Raw genomic sequence first — 20,359 nt, forward strand, 5'->3', positions numbered from 1 at the left:
TAACAGAAAGTCAGTTTACCCCCTCCTTCTTCCTCAATGTGACACCTTGTTAAATCTTGAAAAACGGTTCTCATGTTCCTTCTCTACAATAATAATAATAATAACAATAATAATAATAATAATAATAATAATAATAATAATAATAATAATAATAATAATTTATAACCTGCCCTAGCTCCTGAGGGGACTCTACGTTCTCTTCTCTTCTCTGAGCTAAACATCTCCCAGGCGGAAAGGAGGAAGGAAAAAGAGAAGGAAGGGAGAAAGAAAGAGAGGAAGAGAAGGATGGAAGAAAGGAAGGTTGGAAGGGAATGGGGAGAGGGAGGAAAGAGAGAAAGAAGGAAAGACAAAAGGAAAGGCGAAAGAGGGAGAGAGGGAAGGAGGGAGGGAGGGAGGGAGGGAGGGAGGGAGGGAGGGAGGAAGAAAGGAAGGAAGGAAGGAAGGAAGGAAGGAAGGATGAAAGGGTGGAAGGGAAAGAAGTATGAAAGGAGAAAGGGAAGTAAGGGACGGCAGGAAGGAGGAAGGAAAGAGAGAAGGAAGGAAGATAGGATGGTGAGAGAGAGGAGGGCCTCAGAAAAGAACCCAAGGCGCCACATCCAGCCCCCAGACCTGGGTTTGCCCATACCTGCTCTAGGAGTATCAAGGTCCCCCAGCATGATTCTATGCTTAATGTCTGAGAAAGTTGCACTGGAGAACCTAGATATTCCAAGAAAGAACATTTTAATCAAATCCATGAATTATCAAATCTGCAAAAGAAAAAACCCACAAATGTGAAGGGCCATAATAAGGGATTTAGTAGCAGACTTGACTCATACTACTCAAGAAATCATTTTTCAAGGATAACAAAAACAGGTAGGGACTCGCTACCATATTAAAGAAATCATTAATCTTATTCAAGTTGCATAGTCAGTTCCTTTTGTTTGCAATGGCAAATCATACATCCAGTGTTCAGCGCAATGCTAGGACAGAATGCATTCTGGTGCGTCTCAAAATAATCGGGTTGCTAGCTGTATAATTAAATTCCTCATCCTCCTTTAAAACTTCCAGCATTAACATAATCGCGGTGATAAATGCAAAGTCATACTTCTGCTTGCCAACCTTAATACTTTCCATGTTTCCGATGGAAACAATTGTGACATCTGACTTTATAAAAATTATACCTAGAGTAGCAACTCCACTTAATTAAAGCATTTAAAAAGATGTTTTTGTTACATTTAATGAGTGATGGATTGCACTGCAATGGAATGTATGGTGATACAAATATTTTACAGTGCCAACAATTAAGGTTTATTCCACTTGCAGTGGTTGACAACACAAGAACCCTACACTTGATGCAGTCGGTGTCGGCACTAAAAGAGAACCAGTTGGGGAAAAGGGTGCTCCTTTGCTAATGAGTTTGGTAATCAAGGCATCTATTTTCATTTCAAATTGGCTAAATTGGGGAAAATTGCAAGACTAAATGACTAGAGCTAATTAGGGCTATAAAAATATTCATCATGCTGAAGAATTAACATTGGGTCTTGATTTCCTGGTATTTGCATACGGCTGCTCTTTAAGGAAGTGTGGTGGAGGGGGGGGAAATGGGAGTGATAAACTGTCTTCTCTTTAATGAATTGAGCAAACACTGTTTCTGTTTTAGTTATCCTTTCATTTAAAGGCACCGTTACATATTCATGATTTGTAAATGAAGCTAAGTGATTCTGATTCCTTGCATGATTACCATATTCACGAAACTGCTACCCCAAGTTGCTGTTAAATACTCTTGAACTTGGAATTTGCTTTTTTAACAGTAAATTTTCTAGCAGATTGATTCTGTTATTAAATATATGGTGGTAAGTCCAGCCAGAATGAGAGTCATGGCATGCAGTGGAATGAGGCTTCAATCCTATGTACTGGAAGTAAGACCCGCTGAATTCAATAGGATAGAGTTGTTGTGTGTTTTTTCGGACTGTATGGCCATGTTCTAGAAGCATTCTCTCCTGACATTTCCTATGGCAGACATCCTCGGAGATTGTGAGGTATATTGGAAACTAAGCAAAGGAGGTTTATATATCTGTGAAATGCCCAGGGTGAAAGAACTCTTGTCTGTTGGAGGCCAGAATGAATGTTGTAATTAATCACATTGATTAGCATTAATAGCCTTGCCAGCTTCAAGGCCTGGCTTCTTCCTGCCTGGGGGAATCCTTTGTTCGGAGGTGTTAGCTGGCTCTGATTGATTCATGTCTGGAATTCCTCTGTTTTCAGAGTATTGTTCTTTATTTACTGTTCTGATTTTAGAGGTTTTTTTTAATACTGGTAGCCAGATTTTGTTCATTTTCATAGTTTCCTCCTTTCTGTTGAAATTGTCCACATGCTTGTGGATTTCAATAGCTTCTCTGACATGATAGTTGTTAGACTGGTCCAGCATTTCTGTGTTCTCAAATAATAATAAGACGGGAAGGTCATGGCAGAGAGGTCAGACTAAATACGATCCCTGGGGAAAGTAATGGCAATCCAGCCCAGTATTCTTGCCATGAAAACAAAATTGATCAGTACAGACAGAGATGGATGGATAGTATCCTTGAAGTGACTGGCTTGACCCTGAAGGAGCTGAGGGTGACAATGGCTGACAGGGGGCTCTGGCATGGGCTGGTCCACGAAGTCACGAAGAGTCAGAAGCAACTGAACAAATAAACAACAATAAAATTTCTGCATACATTACACATGTATAGGACTTCACTGTAAAACTAATATCAAATACAAACATATAGCAAAATGTGTTTAAAGCAGAAAAATAAACAGGTTGAGTAACCTTTACCTAGAATTCTGAAATCCAAAACACTCCAAACTCCAAAATCATTTACATGGATGTCTGAAACAGTGTTTTCTTTCATGCACAACAATAGTAAAAAATATTGTGTTGAAAATTATACGGTGTATATAAAAATACATGCTTTTTGTGTTTAGACTTGGGTCCCACCTCCAAGAGATAACATTATGCATATGTAAGCATTTTAACATCTCAAAAAAAATGAAAATACAGAATACTTCGGATCCCAAACATTTCAGATATTTAACTAGTAATGACTATCGAGTAGAAGTTGGGAAAAAGTTACTTTTTGAACTATGATTTCCCAAATTCTCTAGTCAGGATCCCCACTGGAATTCGAATCATCCAAAAAAAAAAAAAAGATTTTTTTCCAAAGCCTGAGATTAAGAAACTCATCAGATGGCCCTTTGTAAAGTGGGGGACTGTGGGGAAAATCATGAGGCAATGTAGGGAGCCATCTCGGTGTGTTCCCATATTGCCAGGGTATGTGGCTTCCCTTCCTACAATGTTTCCCTGCTGTACCCCATTTCCTCTTTGGCTCCTCTGCCCCACAGAGACCTGCCAGAAACAGCCCTGCGTCAAATGATGGGTTCGACATGACTCCGTGCCAGCAGAGGAGAGACACGGGGAGAAGACGCTTCTCTCTATGCATGTGATAAGGTAGAAAGTGAGCTTGGATCCTTAGAAACCTACACACACATTTTGCATGGAGTTTTGCTACTTCTACATGGTTGACATTTTGTTGCAATTTAGTGGTTATCACTAGAATAGACAGTACAATTTTATTACTGTTTCCTTTGAGATAGTTTGCAGAGACAGTATGGAAGATTTGGGAGTAAACACTTTTTAATGGAAATAGTGAGAATGTCACTTTCTATTTTCAGTCTCTTTTTCTGTTTTTGCTATAACTCAGGTACAAAAATAATCATAATCCAATCAAAAGATAATTTACAACACCAACTTTGGTATTAATTATATTCTAGAACATGTGTTACATTCATAAGATTAAACTCATTTAAAACATTGTGAGGCATGCATAAGAACTCATCTTTTACCATTCATATTACTTTCATCAAGTTATTTTTTTCCTTGCACTATCTCTATTTGTTTAACTATTAAAATACACATTGATCTATATTTCAGGGGTTTAGCTATAGTTTCTTGTGTACAATATACCTAGGATACAAATGAGATTCAAATGACTAAAACATCTGAGACAGTTTTGCAAGACTATGAGAAACTTTCAGCAAACATGTACTATTTAAATAATGCCCTCTATAGTGGTTTCTAGGTAACCACTGATACCTAGGACTTCTCATGGATACCAAAGACTGATTTGGGGTGTCATCCCTACTAATAAGGATAAAATGGTGAGTAAAATGGCCTTCTGTTGATTGAGATTGCTGTTATTTTCTTCCATCCCATTTTCTAGAACACTTTCCCTATGAAACAGGGTTGACAGAGGGATCACCAGATTAGGATTCTGCCCTCCCACCCAAACGACATTGCCAGACACAAGATTTGAGTGAAATAACTCAATGACCTATGACACAGTAGCAAATGGGACAGGTGAGGACAAATTTGCTAGCAGAAATCCAGTTACACTTGATTTTGGGGCTTGAAACCCAAGATACTGACCCTATGATTTATCCTACCATGATCCCATCAAAAGATCAGAGAATCCCAAGGGATTGCCTAAGTAGAATTGGATGGCACTCTTTCCTGAGAAAGTCACCTTGGGAGAAAAAACCAAACCAAACATGTCCCTTCAAGTTGGCAATGACCGAGAAATGGGTAGATTTATTTCACTACATGGTGTAACCAAAAGAGTTCAAAGAGAATCAGTTGACACTAACTGCCTGCATTCCACCAGTTTGACATAAAAGCAATGCTTAACCAATTAGCCAAATAAAAATCTGCAGATAACAGGCTTAAACATTATATACCATGAAGTAGGTAAAAAACAATGTCAGCAACCAGCTGCGGCACAATAAAAAAAATCCTACTCAGGATTTCAACTAGAAATTCTTACAGCTTACCTGTCTGAACATGAACCTCGATGAACCATCTTGGAGTTTAAGATTGTCTGGGGAGGCCCTGTCCTCGGTCCTGCACCCTTCGCAAGCGTGACAGGTGACAACGAGATACAGGGCTTTCTCAGTGGTGGCTCCTCAGCTATGGAACTCCCTCCCCAATGAAATTAGGTCAGCCCTATCCCTCCTGGCCTTTAGAAAAAAAGTAAAAACCTGGTTATGGGACCAAGCTTTTGGGCAGTAAGCAATATAATGAATGATCAAGGATTATGTGCAATAGATAGGACATTCAGAACGGCCTGGACCATAATTGCTGGATTATGTGATTTTAATCTAGCAATTGTAATCTAGCAATTTTAAACTAGCAATTATCTTCGAGAGTTCTTGGAGAACGGGAGAAGTCCCAGCAGATTGGAGGAGGGCGAATGTGGTCCCTATCTTCAAGAAGGGAAAAAAGAACGACCCAAACAATTACCGTCCGGTCAGCCTCACATCGATACCAGGCAAGATTCTGGAAAAGATCATCAAGGAAGTGGTCTGCGAACACTTAGAAACAAATGCGGTCATTGCTAATAGTCAACACGGATTTACCAAAAACAAGTCATGCCAGACTAATCTGATCTCTTTTTTCGATAGAGTTACGAGTTGGATCGATACAGGGAATGCTGTGGATGTAGCCTACCTGGATTTCAGTACGGCCTTCGACAAAGTCCCCCACGACCTTCTGGCAAATAAACTAGTAAAATGTGGGCTAGACAAAACTACGGTTAGGTGGATCTGTAATTGGCTAAGCGAACGAACCCAAAGGGTGCTCACCAATGCGTCGTCTTCATCATGGAAAGAAGTGACAAGTGGAGTGCCGCAGGGCTCCGTCCTGGGCCCGGTTCTGTTCAACATCTTTATTAACGACTTAGACGAAGGGTTAGAAGGCACGATCATCAAGTTTGCAGACGACACAAAACTGGGAGGGATAGCTAACACTCCAGAAGACAGGAGCAGAATTCAAAACGATCTTGACAGACTAGAGAGATGGGCCGAAACTAACAAAATGAAGTTCAACAGGGACAAATGCAAGATACTTCACTTCGGCAGAAAAAATGGAAATCAAAGATACAGAATGGGGGACGCCTGGCTTGACAGCAGTGTGTGCGAAAAAGACCTTGGAGTCCTCGTGGACAACAAGTTAAACATGAGCCAACAATGTGATGCAGCAGCTAAAAAAGGCAACGGGATTCTGACCTGCATCAATAGGGGAATAGCGTCTAGATCCAGGGAAGTCATGCTCCCCCTCTATTCTGCCTTGGTCAGACCCCACCTGGAATACTGTGTCCAATTTTGGGCACCACAGTTGAAGGGAGATGTTGACAAGCTGGAAAGCGTCCAGAGGAGGGCAACTAAAATGATCAAAGGTCTGGAGAACAAGCCCTATGAGGAGCGGCTTAAAGAACTAGGCATGTTTAGCCTGCAAAAGAGAAGGCTGAGAGGAGACATGATAGCCATGTACAAATACGTGAAGGGAAGTCATAGGGAGGAGGGAGCAAGCTTGTTTTCTGCTGCCCTGCAGACTAGGACACGGAACAATGGCTTCAAACTACAGGAAAGGAGATTCCACCTGAACATCAGGAAGAACTTCCTCACTGTGAGGGCTGTTCGACAGTGGAACTCTCTCCCCCAGACTGTGGTGGAGGCTCCTTCCTTGGAGGCTTTTAAGCAGAGGCTGTATGGCCATCTGTCGGGGGTGCTTTGAATGCGATTTCCTGCTTCTTGGCAGGTGGTTGGACTGGATGGCCCATGAGGTCTCTTCCAACTTTACTATTCTATGATTTTAATATTATATTAATATGTTTTTTAATTCTACATTTTAATGTTAAATTATGTTGTTGTTTTATGATTTAATCAATTATTGTATGTTCCTATTGGGTTGTTGTATGTTTTCCGGGCTGTATGGCCATGTTCCAGAAAACACACAACAACCCTATGTTACTATTATTGTGTTAGGTCTTTGTTTGTAAGGCATTTAATTTTGCCTTATGTTGGAAACTGATTTGAGTACCTGATGGGGGAGAAAAGAGGTATACAAATGAGGCAAATAAATAAATAAATTCCCATACCATGTGGAGAATAGTATGGAAAAAGAAACTATTAACAATACAATGTATTTCATTATATCAGGTGCTGTCCTCCATTGAAAAAAGTCAAATATTCCAACATCTCCCACCCACCTACCCATCCTCATTAGCAACACTAATGCGTGCAGGTTGTTAAATCTTCAAAGAAATTCACAAAAATATTTCCAAATGCAAAACGTAATTGAAAAAAATCACAAAAACTCTCAGCATACTCGCCCAGTGGATAAAAATTTCATTCTCAAATGTAATAAGGAAGTAGGCCAAGATTTAAAGCCCTATATTTTAGAAGCAATACCTTTTCACATTCCTACTCATTCCAAGGAAATGCAGGAAAGCTACCCACTGATTTTCACTTCAGAACAGGGAAAGTTAAAACTATACTCTTATTTTTCATTATGAACATAGATATTTCACTGCTGAAGTCTACACAGTTTATTGTAACTTGAAAAATCGATTAACATCTACCAATTGCATAATGGAGACCTATGGACCTGTCAAGTAAAAGATGGAACAAACACAAAAGAAAATAATCTCAAAATGGTACAGGACCCCTTATCAATTGGCTCACATTATGAAAAACATTTCTAACAAATGCTGGCATAAATGCGGGGAAATTGGTACCTTTTCCCACATGTGGTGGGACTGCTCTGAAATCCAAAAATACTATAATACTGTTAGAGCAGTAATAGAGGAAATAATAGAGCAAAAGTTATATTGGGATAAAGCTCGATTTTTGTCCCTTAACATAGAGGTAAAGGAGGGGAACAACCAATGGTCAGATATATTAAAAATTTATGATAGCCACTATTCATGCCACAATTGCCAGAGGGTGGGAAGATAAAACAAGGTGGGACCTGAAAACCTGGTGGTCGTATCTTCTGAATATTTAATTAATGATTTCATCCATGAAAAAAAAAATATTTGAATACTCAATCAAGACAAGATTGGCATAGGAAATGGTCTTGTTTAATCGACAAAACGGAAGGAAAAGATAGGTACAAAACTTTAAATCAGGCCTTCCAGACAATTAAATCAATGTATTGATTCAAGCAACCCAGATGGGGGTGGGAGGGGGGTTGGAAGAGGGTGGGTGGGATGAGGGGTTTAAAGGGGTAATTAATTAAGATATATGGTAAAGGGAATCACAATTGGAACCTGTATCCCAGCCATAAAGTTTGTAATCAGTTTTTGTGTTATCATTTAGATGGCAAAGGTTTGCAATGTATTGTTTTGTTATCTGTATGAAGAAATAATAAAAAAATTTTCAATAAATAAATAAATAAATAAATAAATAAAAGTAAAAGATGGAACAAACTGATGGATTCCAATTAACAGAAAGAGATTCCACATGAACTTTTGGAAGAATGTTTTTACAATAAGATGAGAACAATCAACATAGCTAAAATAATACACTAGATACATAAAGCAATATCATAAAACAGCAGCATTATACTAGAGTATAAGGCAACCATTGAACCAACAACCAATGAACCTGACATAGCAATCAGTTTCTGGGCACGGGTGGGTGGACTGGTGCAAATCAGTTTTGAGGATAGGGTTGAATGGATAAAGTGTGTAAGTCAGAATGTCATGATATTCAAGTGGCAACTCAGGAAAATCTCAGATCATGTCATATATTAGTGGTGTGATAGGATCTAATTTAACTAACATTGGCCTAAATCCTATTTTAAATCCCAACTGGAGTAGAGACATTGACTCATTGAGACTAAACCTGCCTGTTGGCTTGCCTTTCCAAAACTGAGTCAATAGAACTACCCTAATTGGGATTAACCAATTCAGGATTCCTTTGGATTCCAAAGGATCATTTAAAATGTCATTTAAGCATTACTTACTTTTGGTATTATGTATATTGAAATAAGACATGCATCGCTTAATTTTGTTAATTGTTGGAATGTAATAAAAATTTAAAAAAGAAAAGAAAAAAAAACAATTCAGGATTCCAGCCATTGACTTAGATCATATTCTGGGTTAATATGAAGAGAAACATGTTGAAACAGATTTTTCTAGAGGAAAAGAAGTTGGTGGTGGTGGTGATAGAAGAGGGGAAAGCAAACCATCTTAGCCCCTACATAAACATCTCTATCTCTTTTGAAGCTATTTAACACAGAATTATCACTGTTACTAATGGTCCAGAGAGGCAAGCAATTCTGAAAATTAAGGCTCATGTCTTCATTCATGCAAATAGACAGATTTTTGTGAAAAAATAAAATAGCAATGTTATGAAGACTTTTTCTTAATTTTTCTTTGCGTATGCAACCCATTTTGCTGAAAGCATTATACCATCTAGCAAACCATGACAACTGCATCATGGAATTAGACTTTCAAATTATGATGCTGTGATTACTGGGAAGACCTTGTTGGGATGGAGATTGACTACCAGGTGTGTTGAAATGGCATACTGCCATATTATCTCAAACATCTAATTCAGCAATTCATAGGTGATTTTTATGAAGATTAATGAAGAATCTTGATGATGAATATGCTTAATGGAAGATGAGACCTTTGATTGCCAAGCTCGTTCATTTTAGAACTTCTTTGATTAGCAACATTGTGGCAGGTGCTTTGGTAATAACTATTTATTAGACTTTTCTGGCTTCATAATAAATTACTATGTGCATTCTAATTATGGTATTCAAAGTTCTATACATTTTAGTTAGTGGTGGCAAAATAATACAGACTCTTGTACCACAAAAACATCTCAGCTTTCATTGTAGAAAAGCAAAACAGAATCAGTGCCATTCAAGAATAAAATAAATAAATACAGCATAAACCATGGATTTGATATCCAGAGTTTCACTTGCCTGTACTCCAAGAGGTGTTTTGTGGACCTCTCTAGGTCATCCAGTGCAATTTTATGGTATGTTTCTGGCCTAAGCATAGTCAAAATATAGGGTTAGCTATGATCGCAGGTATCCACAAGAAGGTCTTGGAATGTATCCCCCATAGATAAGTGTAGTATGGCAGACAAACCTGTCCTATCATTAATTATCACCAAATATCACATGCCTTCCAAATCATCATTTGTCAGCTTATTAAGGTGTTTGTAAGGAAATTACAGATACAGTAAGAATTTCTTCGTAGTTTAAAAGCTGTATGAAACCACTTATTGGCATCAAATGGATATACTGGATCTTTTAACCTGCACTGCAGAGCTCCTAGACTGCACATCTAAGCTTGCAAAAGGACTGACATTTGACTATGTCCTTTCATACTGAAACTACCTGGCACAGAAAAGGGCTTCCCATTTACAGTGGCACAGCATCTGCAAATGTCACCATGGCATCATCAACGAAATAGCAATGTGCACCTGAAGCCTTCTGTTAACAAGGTGAAGACTATATTCAAGTTATTATCTATGGTTACAATGGTAGTAGATAACAGAACACTTTAATATATTTTGAAGTATATTAAATTACTTAGGTCAGGCAGCAGAAAGATCTGGGTACTATGGTATATCGTAGCAAAGGAGACTGACACACATTGTTCAATTGACCACTAATGAGGGCCCTTCACATTTGCCCTTCACAAATGTACTTGCTGAACCAAATGTTCCCCTATTCCTTGTGAGGGCTTTGGTATGCACACAGAAACCGAAAGAGCAATTGCAGGTAGAACAGTGTGCAGTGAAACATGAAGAGATCTTGTGCTCATGTTCCCGCTTCCATGCATAGCCCACATTTACTGCACAGACAAACGGGCACATCAAAGATAGTGATACAGATACTGATAACATTATCAAGGGATATATCTAACACTTCAATCCTTCATGTGAAAAGCCTTCAGAATCAGTTCCATTGAAAGAAGAGGAATCATTTATCTCACAATGAATTTTCATATTGTGTAAGTATCCTGTGGATACAAAAACTCAACACATGGAATATGAAGCAGAAAAAAGCAGTTGCTGTCATCACTTGCTTCTCTCCTCCCCGCATCTTGAGTTTCTATGGGATGTCCATGAAGGGAGAAGATGCTACAACATTATCATAAGGTAAGAAGTAAGCAGCATTCAAACTGAACAAAAGGACAACTTCCTATGTGTGCTGTCTGAACATGAAAGGCAATGGAAGACATACAGATCATGATTTTGTGGGTAAAATTGTAAATTTCCAGGCAATTTTATTTTATTGAAGCATTTGTTTTGTTCATATCATAGTTTCAGAACTACGTCTTGCAATGGTCCTCTCATCCAGCAAAAGTTTTGTGTGTGCAATTTCTATCTCAATAAACCCAGTGATGTCCACCTTACAAAGAAATATTACCTTAGGCATGCCTGTCACTTTGTTCCAACATATTCCAGATGGAATCAACAGTAGTAGACACAGTGTTGACAGCTGCCCAGATTGAATATGATGGAAGAGATTCAATTTGTTCAAGAGATACCACTAGAGTGGGAATTGGGGTTGGTGGTCATGAGTTTTCTGTATTATTATTTTTGCTTCAGTAAACCCTGATTTTCCCTCTTGGCATGCTGAACATTTTAAGTTGCATAGATTAAAAGTCATCTGGCAAAGTGGGAAGTATGTGTGTGAAGGGAAAAGAAAAGAAAAGAAAAGGTATTGCAGATGAGTATCCTCAATGGGGAACTAGTCATGTCTTTCAATGCTGGATGTACCTGATGCATGTGAATATGGTAACACTGGATGAAGCTTTGCAGCAATCTGTCAAGTTCCTTCTACAGCTGATTTGTGTAACATAAATTTTCTGTGTGCACCACTACCACCATTGGCTTTTATTCATTTTATTTTCACCTTGGCAAAACTATTCCCTAGACAGAATTTTTGAATCTTGTATTGTTTTGGAAAAAACAAATTGGAATTTCAAGTTCAGATATCAAGAAACTTACTGGTGAGTTTTACCCACTTGTACCAAGGATAAATTGTAGAGGCATTGCTTGTTCACAGTAAACTAGGATAACACAAGCATGAATATATGGATACCCCCAAACAATGGGGAATATTGTTTCAGGCGTGCTCAGAGGGGTTGTGTATGAAACTGAAGATCACTACAGTTAGTTTTACTGTTACATCTGAAATTGGCATGCATAGATGAGAGAAAGATAAAAAGTAGAAATGATAGGTAGATAAGCAGAACCATACAGACAGATAGATAGAAGTGTACCTTTTGGTCAATACTATATGCTAGAATCCAGTCTTCTTGTTTAGGATGGAAGAGGAGACTTTGGATGTAGAAGCTGAGTCGATATTTTTGGTAGGTGGCCCCTTCATCATTACTAATCAATATGCTGCTTTCAACCTCAGGATCGCTCAATAGCATTATCTACATAAGAAGAAAGAAAATCCAGGGTAAAGGACTGTACAGGTTTAACAATGCATCACATATTATCCCAAGATTATTGTTATGTACCTTAACCAAGAAGAACTCCTAGAGAGTTTCTCACAACATAAATTGTAGTGTCAAACTACAATACTGTGCAAAGAGCATAAGCATGGATTACCTTCAGGAAAGAAAATGTAATTGAACACACACACATCACTGAAGAAAGACTTCATGTGAAAAATACATTGAGATTTCATACTCATGGGATAATTTTCATCAAATGTAAACCAAGAGAATCTGAGTTCAGAAGCCAGGACTCACATATTTTGTACACATTTTGTGGGGATGAAGATTTATAATTAGTGTTTATGGGATATGCAATGAAGATATTATTCATTTTCTGTTGCAAGAGATTGCATTATTCCATTGTGTAGTCAAGAATTTATTTCATGCTTTGGGTAAGTGCAGAGTTTCAAGTTATCAAGTAGAGTCAGCAAGAAAACCTAAATGTTTTTTGTTCTGGCTCTTTATATTGGATTGGATTATTATCTTTTTATCTGGTTATTATGGTATTATATTGTATTACTGTGTTTTAATCTGTTTTATTTGATTTGATTTGTTGTTGATAGTGTTTATTTAGTTATTTATATAAGTTTTAACTTCTCATGTTTTGTTCTTGTTTTTGGGCCTGGCCTCAAGTTCCTTCGGGGAGATGGAGGCAGGATAGAGAAATAAAGATTATTATTATTATTTTATTTTATGACACAGCAAACAAGATAGACATGCTGGATTTCCTTTATTATTATTATTATTATTATTATTATTATTATTATTATTATTATTATGACACAGCAAACAAGATAGATATGCTGGATTTCGTATCACAAAATCACAAGTCGAACACTTCCCAAGTGTCTAGGACTATGTGATATATTTTCGGATGATGCATGCAGATCCCAGTAGGGTGGCCTTTTGCAGTTGGCAGATCGTGATTTTGTCAATGTCTATTGTTTCCAAATGCCGGCTGAGATCTTTTGGCACCGCACCCAATGTGCCGATCACCACCGGGACCACCTGCACTGGTTTCTGCCAGAGTCTTTGAAGTTCAATCTTGAGGTCCTGATAGCGGCTGAGTTTTTCCTGTTGTTTTTCGTCAATGCGACTGTCACCTGGGATGGCGACATCAATGATCCAAACATTTTTTCCACAACTGTGATGTCTGGTGTGTTGTGTTCCAGAACTTTGTCAGTCTGGATTCGGAAGTCCCACAGTCTCTTTGCGTGCTCATTCTCCAATACTTTTGCAGGTTTGTGATCCCACCAGTTCTTTACTGCAGGGAGGTGGTACTTGAGGCATATGTTCCAATGGATCATTTGTGCCACATGGTTGTGCCTCTGTTTGTAGTCTGTCTGTGCGATTTTCTTACAGCAGTTGAGGATATGATCAATGGTTTCTTCGGTTTCCTTGCACAGTCTGCATTTTGGGTCATCAGCTGATTTTTCGATCTTGGCCTTAATTGCAATTGTTCTGATGGCTTGCTCCTGGGCTGCAATTATTATTATTATTATTATTATTATTATTATTATTATTATTATTATTATTATTATGTGTCAACTATCCTTTCCTTCCTTTGGCACCCACTCAGAGGCTCCAAATCCCCTAAAGAATGCTAAGGGGCTGCTAAACTATAGGAATTGGAAACATGGGTCTCCTGTAGGAAGGGAGCATTGGAAATCTGACAGTGGTTAAGTGTTAAATTAATTAAAGCTATGCTAGGAAAGTTTCACATCCTTTCCTCAAAAATCTTTCTATGGGAAGGGGAAAAAATAAGAGAAATCACCCCACACAATAAGAATTGTGCCCCCTTATGGGGGTTTCCTTTCATTCTCAGTTTTTTTTAATATCGTGGAGTGAAACATTCAAAACTATTTTAAATTTTGCTATCTTAGAAATTTAGGAAACAAAGGAAAAAAACCATAAAAAGAACAGGACTCTTGTTTCTGAAGCATGGAGATACCTTCACTGACTTAAAATGTGCAAGTCTTGGCTTTGTATTCTGATTTTATATTGGCATGATTTACACTGAAGAAAATTGTCTCATTTTGTTCCTGCTAGCAAGTATTCTATGCCTTCTTCCTTTTATCCGACTTATTGTGTCCCATATTTACAGGAGACCAATCTGACCTATGCTTGAACACAGATGCTATTGAGTAGATGGGAAACTTTCTTTTCATGAATTTCCTATTCTTAAGAGCCAAAGCATTATTTAAAAACAGATATTGCATAGAATCGAAAGCAAATAGAATTTGATTGAGTAAACCAGGGATCCTTCTCCAGATGAATGCTAACTAGCAAGTTATTGATGGAGGGCTGATTCTAATAAAAAACTAAATGGCTTTTCTGTGTTAAATAAAACTAGCAATCAGTTTCAATATCACTTTGCACAGTATTTTTATGCCTGCAATATGTCCCATTAAGTGTTGAAGAGATACATAAAAAAAGATAGACAGCATAACAGCAAACCTCTACTTCTTCCTTAAACACAGCCCCAAAGCATGGTAAATGACTACTGAGTCTTCATTAGGGATTCTTAAACTCATAAAATACAGTTAGGATGACTATATCATCTAGTTCTTTATGGAAATAACCACAAAATGGTTCATTAGGTTTGGTAAATTAGAGGTCTATGGATTCATAACATTTCTGAAACTGCAAGGAATACACACGCTTCAAACTTAAAATGTTTTAACAGTTATTAAGACATTATAATCCAGTTCAAAATCAACCTTAAATTTTGGTCATAATCCTACATCAGGAGTGGTAGCAAGAAGATTAGATACAATAGTCTCTCATATAGCCACTGTCCCAAAATCTATTTTTTCTGTGTTGCAGATCTCCAAACATAAGCATTTACTGTTAGATATAGAGTAGGGGAAAAGGCAAATAAGTGTCCACCTGTTTTCCTATTAGCTGGATGGCACATTGACAGGTGTTGCACAGTGTCCTTCAGAGGCCTATAGATAATGTCATTGCTCTATATATAGTTACAGGAAAACAGTTGAATGTTTGTTTATTGCTCCCCCTGTTCTGCAGACGACAAAAGGTGGGCTGCAGTGTGGTTTTTGAAAATGTGTCCTTGGTTGAGAACTGCAGCCTCTACAGTGACTTGTAATGGTTCAAAGGTCCAACATATGTCAACAATCCTTAACACTCTTTTCATTGCCAAATCAAAGTGACTCAAATGCGGAACTGCATGGATTAAATACATCATCCAACTTAACGGGCACGGCTGTTGCAGCGGTGGGGGCCCTCCTGCCGGCCATGGCGTCTCCAGAGGGCTTCTTCCTGCCAGAAGCCCCCTGCATGGTGGGAAAGTTTCCCGCCACCTGATCTATCAGTGGTGGGCTCTCCTCGCCTCCTGGTAAGCCAGGGCCCATCACTCATTGGCTGCGGCAACCTTCTTTAGGCTGCCCCTGGCCAGTGCAGGCACCGTGCTTGCTCTTCTTCGTCCCATCCCATCCCATCCATCCTGCATATGTTATGTTTGTGGTTTTATTTGCTGTTCTTTTTCACAACTTCCTGGTTGGCATGTGGCATGGGCCCTGGATCTGGCTTACTCCTCCCCTTATTGTAAGGAGGGGGGAGCATCTGGTGGCTGCCAGGGGTGTGGTGGTATCTTTGGTCTGGTATTGACCCGGCATCGGTATCGGTCAGTATTGATCCAGGAACCATGCATGTCAGCCAACCTTTGTTCTTGTAATTAATAAACAAGTTGTGGCCATTGTAGATCCCATACCTATGTTTGTGTCTTCATTGGTCTGCCAGTTGGAGGTGTGTCGCCCATGAACACACAAATGTATTTGTTTGCTTGTGCATATAAATACATACTTGCTTCATATTTTTTACTAACACAGAAGACTTTTTAAGTATCAGTTACTCATAGATTAGTCAAAATAAGCAAAGCGAGTGTGCAGTTTCCCTAGGAATCCACCATTTATTATATGCTTGGCTGAGCACAGAAGCAAAGGCTGTGATACCCCATAGGCTGGTATTGGACAGGTTTAGTTTTCAAAGGTGTGTGTACTACTTTTGAATAAGAAAACATCAATTTCATACCCTGTATAAATTTCACAAACTATGATTTATATGGTAATACTTACCTTTTGCATAATTTAGTATAGCTTTAATAATCATAGGAAGACATAAGCACCTATGCAAGTAATAAAAGTTCCACTTCTTATCTCATTGAGCAGCTCCTCTGGGACTTCTGCAAATTCAGCAGGCTCTCTCAACCCATATTTTCAAACAGTAAGAACTCTCCATTAAACATAAGATCTGCTTTCAAGCATATATTTGTAGAGCAGGCATAAAGGCTAAAACCTAACCTTTTCTTTAACTGAATGCTGAGATTTGTAGAAAGCTGAATTCAGTGCCCCACTGACAAACTCTTTTTCTCTCCCTGAGCTCAAGAAGAATCCATGGCACACAGGCTGCCTGCATATAGAATATTCTGTAGCTGCAATCAGATAGACAGGCCAAGATCTGTCATTAGGCAGAGTAAAAAAAAAATGCCCAAAACTGCAGATGATCATGAGAAAGAAATGGTGGTAAAGCCTTGGTAGACAGTGAACTGTGTGTGTCATCCAGCCAACCCTGTATTCTCAAAACTAGTTGTATCCCTTATATAGTGGATAACACTGGACTTTATCATGTGAAGGAGACAAACCAGCATTGAAGCAGGACCATCATCTAAGGTGATGGTCCCTCTTGTACAATGTCACACCCATTCTGTGGAAAACTTGTCCCCTGCTATTGACCCATCAATAACTGCAGATCATGGCATGTACCCAGTGATAGGGCGATTTTATTTCTGTGCCTATGTGCCTGCATTGACTTTGTGAGATTCTTCTCCTCTGTCTTCTCTCCCCTTCCTCTCACTATTTCTAAGGAATATTTTGATGTTAATTTTTCTTTGGTTTTTTTTTTGGGGGGGGGGGGGGCTCAGCTGTAATTGTGAAATTGCTCTGTGTATGTGTATGTGTGTGTGTGTGTGTATCTATATCTATATCTATTTATCTGGAGCAGGACCATAGCCAGAAAAAGATTTGGGGAGGGGGGGTGTTGAAACTGTTTTTAGCAAATCATGAAGAGTAGTTCCATAACGCAAAATAATTTAGAAATCAGGCTCCATTGATAAACTTCAGTGGACACTCAAGACAGATAAACTTCCGCGGACACTCATGGGGATTTGGTTAATCAGTTAAAATTCATGAGTAAACCAGGGTTTTTTTTAAAACCTGAAAAACCTTTGGGGGGGGGTTGAACCCCTAATCTCCACCCCCCCCCAGGCTACAACCCTGAGAGCAGTGGAAGTGTAAAAGGGTGAAGTCTGAGGTTATATGGAAGTACATATGGCCTCACCAACGGACTCAGGAGGGCCTCACCATCACCCTCCTTGAGGCCACCACGACACTAACAGGCCCAGTAGAGTAATGCCATCACCCTCTACCAAACCGGTGTGGCTCCAGTTGTTTTATTGTTGTTTGCTATTTGTTCATTTTGGCAATTAACGTTTGCCAATTTGTTATTTCTGTCTGTAAACTGCCCTGAGTCCCTTTGGGGAGATAGGGCAGTATATAAATAATAATAATTCTTACAACCACAGGACCATTTAATCATCAAATTGGCACAGTTGTGCAAATACAGAAATGTCTGATACTGAGCATGCTCATCCTTGTATGTTACTACTATTGATGATCATGCAACTGCCATGGAATAGGAGGTTCATGCAATAAAGTTCACTGTCCTCACTTGAGTGATAAACTCATATTCTATTGTCAGTGTAGCTGCTTTCTATGCAATACACACAGAAAAAAATGTAACCATGCCCATCACCTCATGCATCAAAATGTCTTGGGCCAACCCGTAGGACTGCGAAAGCTTAAGCATTCAAAGAGAACATGTAGTACCTTAGAGATTAATAGAGTAGGTAGGCTACGTTGGTAGCCTAAGCTTTAGTAGACAACGTCTACCTCCTCAAATGCATGGAATGAAGTTTAAGGTCAGTTTTAAAAACATTTTTGAAACTCTCAAAGCCTCATTTCAGCAAAACACAGTTCAATAGGAATTATCCCCTTTTCATGCTCTCCAGGGCTGACATGACAAAAACTCAGTATACCATGGAAATACAATCCTGATCTTCTATTTCTTGTTGCTTCCCAAAGGGTTTTTATTTTGCACTATGCAAGAAAGGGGTTTTCACTTCTAATCAATATTTGAAAAATCAAATCAACTTTTCAGAATGCAAGCTACCTTCCATTTGGGACTTGCTTTGTTTCATGATCTGTTTACATTTGGGGAATAAGAGAGCCATCTGTATCACATGTGTAACATTTGCTTACATCTGCAGAGTAGACGAGACAATCAAAGATTGCCGTAAAGTGAAACATCCCAAAAGGACTCTACTTTTAAAAGGAAGTCTTTGGGAGTACATAGTTTTTCCATTAAAATGCCACTAAAGGTTATCAAATAAATAAGGCTTTAAAGATTTCCTCACAGACTCTTGCTCTGAAGTCACAAGAAAGTAAGAACCTCTGTAGTTCCAGTCAATGATTTCACATTCTAATATTATCAGAAATGTCTACTTTCGTCACACTAAATTTCTATAATCTCACCTTATTTTTCTCAAATGAGCAGTCCCAAACATTGCAATCTTTTATCATAAGGCATGCAATTCAGCTATGTAAAACTAACTGAAAGTTTCTGCACATTTCTCAGCTCTGTGGTAGATTTCTGCAGACCCAGTGATCAAAAGTGTACAGTGATGTTCAGTATAAATACACCCTAGATTTGCATAAGAGTATTATGATAGTGTTAGATTTATTTTCAATTCCTTTCCTGACTAACATCAACACTAAATTTGGGGGGCTGTTGGGTATTTTTTTAAAGCAACTGGGTACCAGATCAGCACATTCATTCAGCAATCTACCATGGCAACAAACCTTTTTAGCTAGTCGGATTCTATTGCTGTACATGTGAAGATCACATAATTTTAATACTAATATGTAGCAGATGGGAATCCACATTTTCCAATCTTTCACTGTTTACTAGTCCAGCTGCTGCATATTTCCAGTGTGACACAATGTCTGGAACAATCAAAATGTGGATCTCAGAAAACAGGTATCCAGATGTTATCACATATTTCTACCTTCCTCCTTATTTCTAGTGATTCACCTAATTAGTAAGGATATTGAAAGAATAATTCCACAATCAATTTCCTGCACTCTTATTCCTGGAATTCAGCCTTCTCTTTCAGCTTCCTTACATTTGAGTCCCTCAACTGAGTTTTGGCCAGCTGGGCCCTGGGCTTTGCTGAAGCTTGACATATGTTTCCAGGGAAAAGCTCATGTGAAATAGCAATAAGATGAATTAGGAATGTAGATCTACTTCTACCAAGCTTACTGAATGAAACCCAAATAATAGTCCATCCTTCCCAATGTCCCAAGCACCAGATGAACAGATGAAAAAGCAGAGGTGAAAGATCTTCACCCAACTGTGGTCACTCCAAATCTCTTTGTTTTTGGTGAAAGAAGTTGTGATTGTTCGGGTTGCATATGATAAGGCAAATTGCCTGTCGGAGACTTTACAAGGACAAAACCACACATCATGCCATAAGATCATCCTTGTGTGGACCTATGTAATTGCTAGATCATCAGTTGAACATCTGAGGGCTGGGATAAGGCCAGTGGTCTGACTCATCACACATATATTTATGAATTCAGTGAGTATGTGGCAGCCATTCCATGTTCATATCATTCCATGATGGATACACAGAAGCAAAGAAAGGTGTGCCTTCTTTTCTCAGCTTATTTTCTGCAAGCCCCAGCTATTTGCCATGGCACTGCATGGGGTTGTTCCATTGGCAAGCAACCATATAAAGTTCAGGTAGCAACAACATTGGAGGGCTCATGCTGGAACAAAGAAGCAGCAAAAATAGTTTTCTTGGAACCTCAGTATGAGAGATTATACATTTCTGACTCTCATGAGTAATAATGCTAGTTCTAGCAAAATATTAATAAAAATGAATTAAA

General features: G+C 38.6%; 1 protein-coding gene across 1 annotated transcript in view; it reads right to left on the reverse strand.

Moving 5' to 3' along the window:
* The window catches only part of sorcs3 (sortilin related VPS10 domain containing receptor 3), a 665,522-nt gene that overhangs the window by 289,918 nt on the left and 355,245 nt on the right, over positions 1–20,359 (reverse strand). The window contains exon 4 of the mRNA XM_062976280.1: positions 12,111–12,269. Coding sequence (XP_062832350.1) covers positions 12,111–12,269 — 159 coding nt within the window. The remainder of the gene's footprint in view (positions 1–12,110; positions 12,270–20,359) is intronic.

The sequence above is a fragment of the Anolis carolinensis genome, chromosome 3 (genome assembly GCF_035594765.1).
Source record: "Anolis carolinensis isolate JA03-04 chromosome 3, rAnoCar3.1.pri, whole genome shotgun sequence".
Classification (NCBI taxonomy): domain Eukaryota; kingdom Metazoa; phylum Chordata; class Lepidosauria; order Squamata; family Dactyloidae; genus Anolis; species Anolis carolinensis.